This window comes from Rutidosis leptorrhynchoides, unplaced genomic scaffold, assembly GCF_046630445.1.
Source record: "Rutidosis leptorrhynchoides isolate AG116_Rl617_1_P2 unplaced genomic scaffold, CSIRO_AGI_Rlap_v1 contig360, whole genome shotgun sequence".
NCBI lineage: Eukaryota > Viridiplantae > Streptophyta > Magnoliopsida > Asterales > Asteraceae > Rutidosis > Rutidosis leptorrhynchoides.
Window position 1 is genome coordinate 45558 of NW_027266598.1, and position 14745 is coordinate 60302.

General features: G+C 36.1%; 2 protein-coding genes and 1 non-coding gene across 3 annotated transcripts; 1 reads left to right on the forward strand and 2 right to left on the reverse strand.

Moving 5' to 3' along the window:
- Positions 1–642: 642 nt before the first annotated feature.
- LOC139883139 (ubiquitin receptor RAD23b-like) lies at positions 643–3004 on the reverse strand. The gene is made up of 11 exons (XM_071867351.1): positions 2939–3004; positions 2641–2802; positions 2479–2517; positions 2271–2371; positions 1989–2166; positions 1768–1902; positions 1580–1639; positions 1382–1429; positions 988–1097; positions 830–908; positions 643–759 (listed from the first exon to the last, which is right to left on the reverse strand). Exons 1-11 carry the CDS (start codon positions 3002–3004, stop codon positions 643–645), a joined length of 1095 nt encoding a protein of 364 aa, XP_071723452.1.
- Positions 3005–6943: 3939 nt separating this feature from the next.
- TRNAK-UUU (transfer RNA lysine (anticodon UUU)) lies at positions 6944–7015 on the reverse strand. Its single transcript has one exon. It is a non-coding gene; the product is annotated as a tRNA-Lys (tRNA).
- Positions 7016–13241: 6226 nt separating this feature from the next.
- Positions 13242–14725, forward strand: LOC139883148 (gibberellin receptor GID1B-like). Its single transcript, XM_071867363.1, has 2 exons — positions 13242–13280; positions 13733–14725. Exons 1-2 carry the CDS (start codon positions 13242–13244, stop codon positions 14723–14725), a joined length of 1032 nt encoding a protein of 343 aa, XP_071723464.1.
- The last annotated feature ends 20 nt before the right edge of the window (positions 14726–14745 follow it).

Here is a 14745-nt window from a genome sequence, read left to right on the forward strand (position 1 = left end):
TGAATATCTGACAGCTGAATTTGAATTGGGTCTTGTAAAGAAAGTGAAATTAGAGAGAGTCACCATTGATTTTGTGATAATAGCCATAGCAGATGAAATTGATGGGCTTTGTTTGGCTACGAGTTTTGCATGCTTTGGGTTTTTGTTTAGCCAAAAAGATGACTGTCAGTGGAGGTCAGCCACTCAAATTTTTGGCCAAGTTCATTTCATGCTATTTAAGCCCCTGTGTTGAAAAATTTGGGTTGAGGATCCCTGCATTTTTAAAAAGTTGGTTTGGAGTCCTGTGTTTTTTTGCCGTCTATTTTAGCTGACGTGTGGCGGACGTTAAGAAGATATGGCGGAAACAAAGCGATGTCGATAATTTTATTAACCTATATTCAAAATCAAATGTATCTCATCACATGTTCTCAATGTTAGTTTCTGCTGCTAACCTGTCATGGCATTTGCCTCTCGACGAGAGATCATGAGTTCGACTCTTGAGAGAGTGGATTTTTGAAATATGGGAAGATTGTATTTGGAATTTATCAAAAAAAAAAAAAGTTAGTTTCTGCTACGAGCCAAATATATCCAAAGATGGACAAATTAATTTAGGACGTTTAACACTGAAAAGCTATGAATCCAAATTGGGGGAAGTCGTCTAGATTAATCCTCAAAATCCCCCGCGTGCTCCAGTAAATAGTTGGCTGCTAATTCCTCATTTCGATCACACGCCAAAAATGCCTCTAGCACGAGCGCTCTCTCAAATCCCAGACCTTCCAGCTACAAAGGCAGTACGATTAAAGAATGTATTGATGGGTCCAATTAATTTATCAAGAAAATGAGAACGTACTCGCTCAATAGCCTCTTGTTCTGCTGGAGTAACGTTAATGGAATGCGGCATTTCTTGGTCAGGCTGGTCAAATATATCCCTGGACAAGAAAAAGGAAAATCATTCTCACAGTCTAAAATTCTAAATAAATATGGGTTTAGTGTCGAGTGCATACGTACCCTTCAGAATCTTCGAGAGGCTCATTTATCAACTGAAGGAACTCGGCATGATTCTCTTGAATCATTCTCAAAAGCTGAGGATTTTGCTTTCCGAGCTCTTGCAGCATAGGCTATAATGGACGAAAAGACAACAGACATCATAAACCAAAGAGTCCACATGCAATGAACCAAGTGGTTGTCAAACTCGAGAGTCCAGTAAACTCGTAAACTGAACTCATAAAATCACTCGCAATTTTACGAGTTCATGACGAGTCAATATGGGTCCAGAGAGCATTTACCTGGGGGCATATTTGAATACGAGCTAACTCGCATTCAATGATTCGACTAGCAAACTCGTCCGAGTCAGCGAGTCAAGAGTTTGACAACCACGCATAACTAAGGAAAGGACACCGACCTGTAAAATTTGAGGATTTGCTTGCACCATCGTACGCAGTGCTTGGAACTAAAACAGAAATAAGTTGAGCAATCATTAATGGTACATTCATTTAATACTACATAAACTTAACAAATTATCCATGCTAAGTCATGTTTGAACCGGGAGCAAAAGTTCTGTGCGCAGTAGGGAAGCTGGACAATTAATTAACATCCATACCTGTGGATTGTTCCTCAGGAACTCAAGGGCACCAAGCCCACCAGCACCGGAACGTGTCTCCTGAGATAATAAATAAATAGAATCTAATCTCGATAACAATAAAGAGAAGATAATTTTAAATGCGAATAATGTAAATATAACAAATAAAATAGAGAGAGCACGGAAAGGAAGTATATCAATTATTGCACCTGAGGAAACATATTCAAGGGAGACGAATTAGGACCACTGGCAAGAGGCACATCAGCAGCTGCCCCAGTGTCAGTTGCGTGGCTTGTTGGCAACTGACCCAGAGGAACAGCAACTTCAGTTGTTTCTGGAATACCCTGAAAAATAGAAAGAATATCATCACTCACATCTTTACTACTGAGCAATGATGAAGCAAGAAGTAAATAAAATACTAGGGTCATACAGAGTAGAGATAATCCACAGCACGCTCTGGATTGTTATAAGCAGCTCGAAGTGCACGGGTAACTGTTTCTCTGTCCCAGTTACCACCGCCCATATCCATTAGCTGTTGGACAATTGGCTCCAGATTACTACCAGCTACTACATTTGAGGCAGCTTGATCATAGGTATTAGTATTAGCACTGCGACAGAATTATTTTTCTGATTCTGTTATCATTCTGTTATAATTCTGCATTTTCAGTATTTCTTCAAAAGTCTTGTAGACAAATGAACTCACAGTGCAGGCACAGGGACAGTTTCAGGTGCTGGAGAAGCGACAGCTGGAGCTTCCGTTTGAGTTGTAGCTGGAGCTGCTTCTTGAGTTGCAGCTTTGGTTGAAGAAGCAGGCTAGCATACAGAATTTAACAATATTATGCAAAATACAAAAACCGATAAGAGACACGAACAAATAAGTAATAACAGCATAAAGGGAAGAAAAATGCGAGTAACGGAACCTGAGTAGATGAGGTCCCAGCTGAGCCAGTTGCTTTACTCTGAAAAATCAGAGAATGAGTGGAAAAACAGTGAGATTGGAAGAAATGCGAAGAAATATATTACAACTGTGTGAAGCTAAATATCTAATCATATAAAATGATGTTAAAGAATGCCATTAACACCTTGCTAAGCATGACGACGAGAAAACCATCTTCAGTAACCTTATTGTCCACTAACGTTGTTTCATCTTTCAAAACCTTTCCATTGTGAATCAACAATTGCTGACCACATGGATAGTTATCTTTTCCTTGCAGATCTTCAATATTCTTCTTTACAGCCATAACCTTCATTAAGCAGACATCCAAATAAGTTTTCCCTTGTGTGTATAACAGGTACGATAATATACTGAAGGATTCAGCTGAAGAAACCATAATCAATACTAGGACCTCAAACGGTGATGTATTATAGATCGCTACTCACAGTGTCATTGGGCTGAACCTTAATTTCAAAATGGCTTCCTTTGAGTGTCTTCACGGTGAGCTTCATTTCGACGAATTAGCAGAGCGAAATGAAGACAACTGCAGAAATTACAGAAAAAAGTGATGTTTTACTCTCTGCTTCAACTATTTAGTCTTTAGAGAACCAGCAAAATACTAATGCAGCAACATATAACAGCCTCTAATACAACAAAATTGCGAAACATTATAAGAAAACACGGAAATAATACCCCTTCGTATGATCAAATTCAACTGATACATAAAAATCACAACAAGAAATCATTTCTACAATTGCACCCAATATAGCATTTCCAATCGAAAGAAGCAATCAGTTAGAGCTCACTCAATTTCTCACTTGTTGTAATAGATCTATATTCTTGATTTAGCAGCATTTCAACGCAAAACTAAGTAAAACTGCATTCTAAATCAATCAACAGAAAACAAGACGATTGCTCTATAACTCCCAGTAAAAGCATTCTGAAATTGAACCTAAATCAATATACACAGAGAGAGAGTTACCTAGTTTTTGTGGCTGGAAAAATCGAATTGCTCAGATAAACAGCTTCAATCGCCTTCCTCGATCTCTCCCTTTCAAAAGAACTAACCAAAGAGCATTTGATTTCTTATGAAAAAGCAAATTAAGTAGGTAGCTTGGCTCTATGTTCGTTATTCGTTATAAGCTTCTGACGAACACACGCAATAAGTAGACCGATTTGAGCCCAGAGTGAACCGTGATTAAATCGGTTTGAAATTTCTTTTCTCGAATCAATCTAGACCGAATGTACAATTCTTTTTTCTTTCAAGACCACATCAATCGAAAGACGTTCGACTCAACCGAGACGTCTCGGATTTCAAAGAGAGTGAATGTCACTGAAGATGAAAAAAGCCTCGGGTCACCCCGAGTTTTTTGAAGATGAAAAGAGAATGATTCACGAAGGAGGAGAGCCACCAAGGGTGGTGGCGCAGCGGTGGCGCTCTTGAATATATCATCATTGTTATTTAGGCGCAAGGGTTCAGTCTTTCTGTGTTTGGAGGGATGAGTATCGAACCAAATCGAACCAAAGACTACTAGGACCTGATTGTCTGTGGTTCGAAAATCATGTTTTTTGGGCGATTTGATTTTTTGAGTTGGACTTGTATGTCGTGCATAAAACAAACTTCATTTGGCTGAGTCAGCAAAATTGACCGGACGTTAAGTCACAAGTCATCCTATTTAACGGCGTGTGGCTTAGATGGAATGAAAGTTTGGATAGTCGATTAGAAAGTCTAGTTCAGGAAGTTGGTTGTTAGCTGAAATAAAGTTTAGTGACATGCTATGCATTAATTTTTTTTCTTTTTTTTATGAAGGAAGAAATAATATTATTAACATCTAAGTGGTCGACTTTTTTCTAATCACTCGAAGATAATTCCAAATGAAATTATTAATCCTTTAAATTGGGTAAATATGTTTAAGACATCATTCATAATCAAATTGGATTGTATTATAAAAGAATTTATAAAAATATATGTAATTTAATGGTGGATACATGTCATCTATCGATTAATAAGTCAAAATTATTGTTTTATTCGCTTATCCAATCATAATTAAATTCTTGTTGGAGATGTTAAAAATTTTGTCATCGTATAAAAATTTTGTTCACAGTTATGCAACAAGATACGTCTCGATATATAGCTACAAAAATTAAGGTATCGTTCGTTTCTAAGCTGATGTATTGTTTGGCATTACTTTTTGTTGCTCAAACATAGAATTGTGTTCGATTAATTAACCATGATTAATTAATATTTTTTTATTTCTTACCAGAGTTAGTCAAATACTCAAACTTTGCCTTTTTAATAAAGAAGGCAGCCAAACTTTATAGCTGACTCCCATCTTCTTCACCATCTCTCACTCGTCACCGTTTCTCTGTTCGTCGTCGGCTTCGGCGACTCCGGCCACTCCCGGCCCTTTCATCGACCGTTTCCGGTAGCTCACCTCATGGGGAGTCTAATTCTATCGCCAATTTCTCCTATTATCAACTGGTAAGTTTTTAATTTCATTTTTCTATAATTAGGGTTCTTCGTGAATTTGGGTGTTTGCTCCAAATTTTATACATGTTATTCTACGTCCCCTATACTCTATTTCTACACAAGAATCAACTTAAATATCGAACTAATTCGACTTGAATTGAAAGTTTGGATTTTCGGACACTTACTGTTTTGGCTGAATTTAATTTGTTCTGTTGATGATTGACTTGGGTACAGGTTTTGGACGTCGATTTTGGTCTCCAATCGGTCGGATTCGGCTGTCTTGGTCAAGATCAAGTTGTAGTTCGGTCGTGACTCAATCTATTCCGGCGAGCTGTTGGCCTAACGGAGATTGTTTAATTATAAAATGTTAACCACCACTAAAAAAATTTAATATTATTTTAATTTAACTAGAGTAAACTTCTAAACATGGAAAAACAACAAAAAACAAAACAACTTGAAGCAAGGATGAAAACGAACGGACCCTAAATCCTCCATTCTAAAAAGACTATCTTAAAAGTCACTAAGGGGTTGTTCGGTAGCCCTCGGTTTTCGGAAAATTTTCTTTTTTTCACAAAATTCTCATTTTTCTTTGAAAATGCGTTCGGTATACGATTTTCGTTTTCCTTTTTCACAAAATTCTCTAAAAAATAAGAGAGTCAAATTTTTAATTTTCAAAATACTCAAGGGACTGGAATGAAAGAAACGAAAAATGTCAGGGGTCAAAGTGTAGTAATAACAAATAAATGGAACGACCATCGCCATGCCTGAACAGCGTCGCCGCCACTGTGTCTTCCTCCCGGAGGCTTTGTTGCCGTCGCGTCTTCGTCGTCGTCAGATGGAAACGCCCGTCTTCTTCGCCTCTCTCTCGTCCAACCAGCTCCGTGGTCGACGACGGCGAAAGTGGCGGCTCAAAATTTAGCACGAGTGAGTGAAGATCGAGGTATGGCGGGAAAGTTGTCGAACTCAATGTTTGTCCGAGTTCCGTACAGGCACATAAAGGACGCAAAGTTGGAAATGATGCGAATCGAAGAGTCACCTCATTGCAATCAGAATGATTCGTCTCCTTCTTCGTCTTCACCGACTGTCGCCAACGGCAACGGAGCTTCAAATCTCGCGTCACCTACGTCACCGACAACCGGATCCAAAAATTGTAGCTTGATCACACTCATTCTCAGCTGTACCGACGACATCGGGAGTGGTGACGACAGAGTGAAGGCGGATCGATCGGCTAGCTCCGACCAAGGGCGGCACTGGGAGCGGAAGGCACGATGGTTGAGGTTGGATTTTGGGTTGACTAAAATTAGAGATTTTGATTTGGAAAACAAAATGAAAATTCTATACTTAATACATTTTGCAAAAAAATAAAAATGACATGAAAATTGAGATTGTACAGTAATTTTCGAAAAACGAAAAGAAAACGAGAATTCTCGTTATTGAACGGGCCCTAAATTTCGCTCTTTTACAAATGTACATAAGATCTCTTTACCCATTTCCCACAACAGGATAATTCCATGGAATCATAATATCCTCAAAAATACTCATTGAACAAATAAAGATAATTTCTGGATACAAAGTTTCCAAGACCAATTAAGATCCCTGACCCAAATGTTCATATGCTTAGAGTTGAAGAATGTTCTCATAGACTTATAAACGTTAAACTATAAGCACATGCCTCTGTAACGGAAATCTGACGTGCCACAATCCGTCGTCGTTTTGGAAGGGAATAAAGACCGTTTTACAGCCTTATAAATCTATATACATTGCACACGTCCGTTTGCCAACAGCCACGTAAGCCGGTAAGCGTTATTCATGTCAGCAATATTTAACGGCAAAAGAAAAAAGGGGAGTTCCGTACCATAATTTTAAGAACACAGGGATTTGAACGTGTTTTCTCATAGAGTACAGGGGCTTATGAAACATATTATCCAAAAATTGCAAAACGTGAAACTTGACTGAAACTAAAAATTCTTCATTATTCCGACGCCGTCTGTGGGGATCGAACCCACGACCACGTGGTTAAAAGCCACGCGCTCTACCACTGAGCTAAGACGGCTCACATTCATTTGGATTGTTCTGGTTCCAATTTCGATTTTATGCTATATTAAATGCGCCTGCTTTCTTTCTTGTATACCACGTTACTTATATTCTATTCTTTCTAATGAAGTCAAGACTTTATATTTAAGGATTATGTCTTAAAATTGTTCTTCATGGTGGATGAAAAAAATGCCAGGATAAAAAAAAACTCTTTATTGATTAACTAATTCTACAAATTAACTAATGAAACTGTAATAATTAAGCTGAAAAAAAAATGAAATCAACAAGAAATGGGAATGTCTTGATCTTAAGCCATTGAACAAGTGAAGAAGATGAGAAGCATGACGAGTGAGAAGCTGAATCCAAACTTTTGGCATCCAGAAGCTGAAGGAGAAGGAGCACCATCAGCGGTCGAACCGGAGCCAGTACTGCTACTGTCTGGTGGGTGAGCATTGTCTGATGATGGTGGTCCTGGTGGTGATGAGGATGGTGACTTCTGGCTCGATGACGATGGCGATTCTGCTTTTTTCGGCGATTCGGCTGTCGACGAGTTGGTGTTTGGTGATGGACCTGGTGCCCCAATTTTCCCCAAAGTCGTACCTACACATGATCTTAATAATTAATATATTACTCTCTTTTATTTTTAATATCGTTTTGATTTTTTAGAATTATTAAAAAATTGATGTATCTACATAGTAATAATGATTAGGTACATAATTACATTCATTCATTTTGAGTTGGAAAGTCACATGTTTAAAGACAAATTCTTATTCAACTCAAATTTTACTTCAGTCCCAAAATGTTTGTAGATTTTTCATCGACAAGCATTTTGGGACGAAGTTAGTTTTTAGTACTAGTGACTTACCTTGAGGCACCATAATGTTGCTGACTTGCACGACAGAGATACTATTATTAACAGAGTCGACCTGTTTGATGAAATTAGCCGTAGTCGATCCGGACACGAACGTCAGACTTCCGGTACCTGAATGTGTCACTTTCACCTGGCCATTCAAAGTGTTCAATGGTTGTGATCCATTCATCGCCTTAAGCTTTGCCTCATCGAAATAACCGACCGCCACATGGAGCAGCAACACCTTCTGGATCGTGTCATTCGATTGGCCGGAAAGTTGCTGCATTGCGCCGTTCTCTACGGCTAGGACGGTCGATACCTGATTGGAAACCCGGGAGGATACATTTGTTTGGGTTAGGTAATTGTTAAATGTAGAAAAGGTCGAGTCTTTTGATAGCATCGAAGTGATGTCTCCATTTATTACCAAAATATGGGACAAGAAGATTGTAAGGAAGAATTTGGAAAACATTTTTTTTCCTTTATATTAATAATTTCCTTTACGAATGTTTTTATTATTTATTCTGAATTTCAGTGAATTTATATATGGGAATGAGTGAGTCACTTTCGCCATTTTTGGTGGGAAGCTTTGAACATGGATCCTTTTTTTGAGTATACATGTATTAGCAGATTGTGGTGTTACTCTCAGTACTCTATTAATGGTAAATAATATTTCTAAAAGTTTTATCATCAATTTCTAATTTTAGAAATCTGGATAACTATTATATGACTCTGAAGAAAAACCGAGAATATTAAACTAGACCAATAATTAATATGCTAAATTGTTTCAACGTTGAACCATGGAGACCCAGTGCATACAAGAAAAAGGTCAAAAGGGAACAAGTCTATAAGTCGGGAAGTTCTAATTAAACAAACCAGCAACTTGGAAACATATTAACAAGCCTACATGTCGGGATGATATAAAACAAAGTTAAAACTCGGGACACTTAGAAGGCTATAATTTGAAAATTTTTAAACAAGTCTGGGAAGTTCTAAAAAGCCATCAACTCGGAAAAATATCAACAAGCTTACAACTCACTATGATTTAAATAAACTTACAACTCGGGACACTTAGAAGGCTATAATTCGAAAATTTCTAAACAATCCTACAAGTCGGGAAGTTATAAACAAGCCAGGAACTCGAGAACATCTAAACAAGCCTAGAAGTCGAGATGATATAAAAAATATAATCTTGATTGCTCAGTCTATTATTTTCTATATTAGTCTAGACAAAAAAAAAAAAATATATTAATCTTGAAAAAAGCTCAATGATCCATTTGGCTCAATGCTATGTGCTATGGTGAAGGTCCGAAGGAGCGCAACATTCATCGTCGGGAGGACGACGCTCCTCTGCACGTGGGCTCGAGATGATATCGTATTCGGCCAAATTAAACCCAATTTACCGAGTTAAAATGAAAGAAGGGACAAAAAAACGGTAGTAAAACAACATAGGGACCTAAAAGCTTATTGTCCATATTAGTCACTTTTGAAGGACACAGACAGGCAGTGTACTACTTTACTAAATTTGATGCTTTTTTTCGTCAGTTTATCTTAAGAGACAGACAGTACAATAGTCTTCCATGAATCGAAGACCAAAGACTTCTCACGTTCATTGTACATAGCAATATAAAGTCAGTGGAGATTCATAAAAGGAATCACTAAAGACAATACGAAGAAGTGCAATGTTTTTATTTATTGAAAGAAACATGTCTTTTAAAATCCTCTTTGAAAAAAATTAAAAATAAATGGTGGGGGTAGCATTTAGGAAAATAATGTTTTGAGCTAATTTTAGTTTTAACCATAATACAAAAAATCTAATTCCTCAGACATCTTTTAAGAAGTTTTTAATGTTGAGTAGCAGTAATCTACTTGATTAAATATTTTTTCTATCAAAAAATTATGAATGCAACTTAAAAAACAAATTAATTTATAATTAAACAAGTGATTAATCTCATGACAATAAAATATTACATTAAAAAAAACGAACATTCATTTTATTTTCTCTTTATGGACCTCAATTAACCCAATCAGCACAAGAAGCCAAAGTCTGGTCTCACGATAAACGTTACAGGACTATTTAGCTTATTCTTTTCAATTTGAGGAAATATTTAATTCTCCCTCGTGGTCTCTAGTATTTTTTCTAATTTTATTTCAAAAATAAAATTTTTATATATAATTTAAACAAAAATATATTGTATATTTTATATTATTTTATTATGTATATTAATATCTTAAAAAACATACATCGACAGTGTTACATATATGCATTACTATAACTTGTTGGTGACTATAATTAAAAATAAATCTTGTTGGTGCGTAACACATGAATATGATTATGGTGAGAAGAAAATGAAATTAATAAGTTAAATAACATGGACCAACAAATGCATACGTCCAATACATTTAAGACAAGCACTATGACTATCATGTGCTGTCTTGTAATTTTATAAAAAAATCATTTACGACTTTTTGACTATTTAATATTGCTAATGATTCTTTGGGCATGAAATATGGCAAATGTGTTCTCACGGAACTAGAAGGTTTGTGGGAATTCACAACGTATGCGATAATGCTACTAGTATAAAGATTATGGCACGTTAGTTATGTGTCTGACTATACTTTATTTGATTCTATATATTCTTAAAAAATCTATTCTTTTTAATTATTTTTATTAAAAAAGATATACATTTAAGGGTGTTAAAAAAAATTATGTATAGAATATTTTAGAATTTATAACTAAAGTTTTTTATCATTAAGAAATAAAATTCTTTTAATAATAATAGTTTTCTTTATATCAAATCGAACTTCGATTTAGTTCATACTATCTTCTTTTTCAAATAAATATTATTTGTTTAGATATATTTAAAATTGAATATATCTAATTTTTATTATGGTTAATAGGAATGGAGTCGTGATTCAGAAAATTACAGGATCATTTATATAAATTTTTAAAATTTTATTATTATACATCAATTTTCTCAAATTATAGAATATTTTGACATACACTATATTAAAATTATATTAAAATTAATTTTTTTTGAATGGGTCATATGACCCCACTCACATATAAAAGGTTCCGCTCATGATTGTCAATATATGCTAAATTCTAAATGAATCGAAAAAAGTAAAACGACATCTATTTGAAGACGTGAAGTATCAAATAACGATATAAATTAAACATCTCGACGAATTTTAATAAATACTTGAACAACTCCAAACTCAAATCTTAACAAAAACATGTCAAATTCCCAATTCAGCTTCACATCTTCCTTTCATCTATCAAATTATAACAAACTTAAACTAAAATTAGAAATTCCTATGTTCTGGATCGAATCGAACAAAGTACAAAAGTGTGGGGACTCAACTTGGTACAAAGAAAATAAGAAAATCTTATGAGTGATGCAGTAAACTGAATGACTTTTCCCATCACAGAAGATACCATCAACGGTCCTGATTTTCTCATCGTACTAAAATAAAAGAATTCATTTCATTGGGCCCCACCCAGACATTTCTCTCACCACACATCATATCAATCAGAAAAACAAACCAACGGCAGGTGATGACGATCCACTCTAACGAGCAAAACACGTGACAATACCTCTCCCCAAGCCCTATCTATTATGTGGGTCCCATTTTTTTTGGAAGTGCCCTTCATCGTCGGATAAAAGAAATGTTTTAGTAAGAGGACCTATTAATGGCTTTTTTTTGGATAAACTTCGTCACATTTAGTTATGATTTTGGATTTAGTTATGATTTTGGATGATTAAATTTGACTTTAGTTGAAAAATATTTTAGTAAAGAGGGATTTATTAAGAGTTTTTTTTTTAAATTTCGTCTCATTTAAATATGATTATAATTTTCAATGTTTAAATTTGATTTTAATTGATAGAATGAGTTCGAACACGTCTACTAAAAAAAATCTACGCGAGGCGAGTCGAAAAAAAACATAAAGCATTCTTCACACATGGGACCCATCAAATGATAAGTGGTCCGAGCATGCCACGTGTACTCAAAGATTGGATTGGATAGATATAGATAATAACGCTGCCATCATCACCAGAGAATACGACAAAATTCAGAGCCCACCCAGGCATGCGTCACGCGCTCTTTCACTAGAAGACAAAAGCACGTGTCGTACTTGTGGCAGCCTTCGTAGTTTCACGGGCCGACGAGGGTAAAATTGGGAACACAACTTTGTTAGGCCGCCGGTGTGGCGAGAAGAGAAGAAATGGAGTTCTTCGTCGCCACGTGGCCTTAGCGTTGGCCACACGAATAAAACTCTTTTGTCTACTTCTGTGTTTATACAGTTTCTAGCGAGTGAAAACAAATATTTTAATTGTTTGGGTTTCAATGGCTATTGCCACGCCACATTTGCGTATTATGTTCGTGTAATTGGTTCGTTTTGTATCGAGAATATGTTTCGTATTGTTTCGAAACTATTATTAAAAATGATCATTTCTTTGAGAGTTTGTATAATAATATAAGATACTATATTTTAAATAACAAACAAACACATCTAATTATTCAATTTTTTCAAAGGAATAATTGCAAGATTGGTCGGTGAGTATTTTCAGTTAATTGTGAACTGAAATCAGTGGGTAATTATACGTTCGTTTAATTCTTTTTGAGTGTCGTTTCGTCAACGATATAATTACAATGTCATCTTCACTCACATAATCAACCAACAAGACGTAGTAGCCTAACATCTGACGTTTTCTTCAACATAAAATTATGAGTTCGACTTTTGATGGAGTGGATTTTGAATGACCGTGAATCGTATTTGACATTTAAAGAATTATTTTACCATTCAAAAGAAGAATTTGGATAAGGAATCACAATTAGAGCTTGTATTAAAAAAAGAGGAAAAAGAACTTGTACTAACAACTAACAAGGACCAATAAAGCCATAATCAAAACTCATAGGATCAAATACTAGTATACTACAAACAAATAGAGTGAGGAAGAAAAAGAATAAGAAGAGAAGGGACCCACAATTCGGCCGCCCCGTTTTGTCGTCTCTCTCTCTTCCCCGTCTCCGTTTCCACGGTTGCTTGCTCCTAAAACACTCTGTTTTATTTATATTTAATTTATTTGGACTTTCTAATTACTATATATCTCTACTGTATATATATATATATATTAACGTGTCTCTCTTTCTCTCTCTAAAAACTTTGTCTGCTCATCTCAAAGAAGAAGAAGAAGAAGTTTCTCTTACTATATTAGTATTAATATCAACAATCTTTTGAACGAGAAGGAGGGAGGGAGGACGAGAGTTAAACACACCCCCTTAAAAAGTCAACTTAAATCAATGAATTTCTTCATGAGGTTAATTTGTTTTTGAAGATCAGCTTATCGTTTTAATCTCTCTCTCTCTCTCTCTCTCTCTCTCTCTCAGAGTTATGGCTGGTAGTAATGAAGTCAACCAGAATGAATCTAAGGTAAGTCTTTTTTTTTTCTCACTTCACTATGTAAAGTTTCAATTTTTATCCATATACTCTTTTATACAATCACTATGAGCCTAATTTTGGCTTCATTTCTTAGCTATAAATGATAATGGCTACATGGGTTGTTTTTCTTCCATAGCTTAACTTCATTTTTAGATGTCTTTTGGTCAGAGTTTGACTTGATTGGGAAGGATACAGAATGGATTTTTAATTTGATTTCAAGGAAAAAACATAAGACAATTTTGATTATTCTTTATGTTCATATTGTCTTGTTCATGAACTTTATGCGTCTCCCAATTTATGGGTTTTTAGGCTTGATATTGTTGAAATTCTGTAAATTTTGAGCAATTAGGATCAAACTGTGTTCATGCTTTCCAATTTTCTTGTTATAGTGTCTGAATCTAATATATCCCTACAATGTTTGTGCTTTTGTTCTTTTCTTGTAGAGGGTTGTTCCACTCAATACATGGGTCCTTATTTACAACTTCAAGCTTGCTTACAATCTCTTGCGTCGGCCAGACGGAACTTTCAACCGAGACTTGGCTGAGTTCCTTGACAGAAAAGTCCCGGCCAACCTGAATCCTGTTGATGGGGTTTTCTCTTTTGATCATATTAATAAAGCCACTGGTCTTCTAAACAGGGTTTACAGATTTTCTACCGGAAATGATGCTCAGTTGGATCTCGAGAAGCCTTTGAGCACGACTGATATTGTTCCGGTCATAATATTTTTCCACGGTGGAAGCTTCACTCATTCCTCTGCTAATAGTGCAATCTACGACACATTCTGCCGGCGCCTTGTTAGCCTTTGTAAAGCTGTTGTAGTTTCCGTTAACTATCGGAGATCGCCGGAACATAGATACCCTTGTGCATATGATGATGGCTGGGCAGCTTTAAACTGGGTGAAGTCGAGAACGTGGCTTCAGAGCGGAAAAGACTGTAGAACCCATGTATATCTGGCTGGAGACAGCTCCGGTGGTAACATAGCGCATAATGTCGCGGTGAAGGCAGGCGAGGAAGGCGTTGAGGTGTTAGGTAACATCCTTCTCCATCCAATGTTTGGCGGAGAAGAGAGGACGGAATCGGAAAAGAGATTGGATGGGAAATATTTTGTGACAATACAAGACCGAGATTGGTATTGGAGAGCTTATCTTCCTGATGGAGAAGATAGAGACCATCCGGCTTGTAATCCTTTCGGTCCGAGGAGTAGAACAAAGCTGGAAGGGCTCAAGTTTCCGAAAAGTCTTGTCGTTGTTGCTGGCTTGGATCTTGTTCAAGACTGGCAGTTAGGATATGTCCAAGGCCTCCAAAATGCTGGGAAACAAGTGAACTTGCTTTATCTGAAGCAGGCTACCATAGGATTCTACTTCTTGCCAAATAACGATCACTTCTACTGTCTCATGGAACAGATCAAGGATTTCGTTAATCCTAACCGTCAATAGAAATCACTCATAAGATCTTA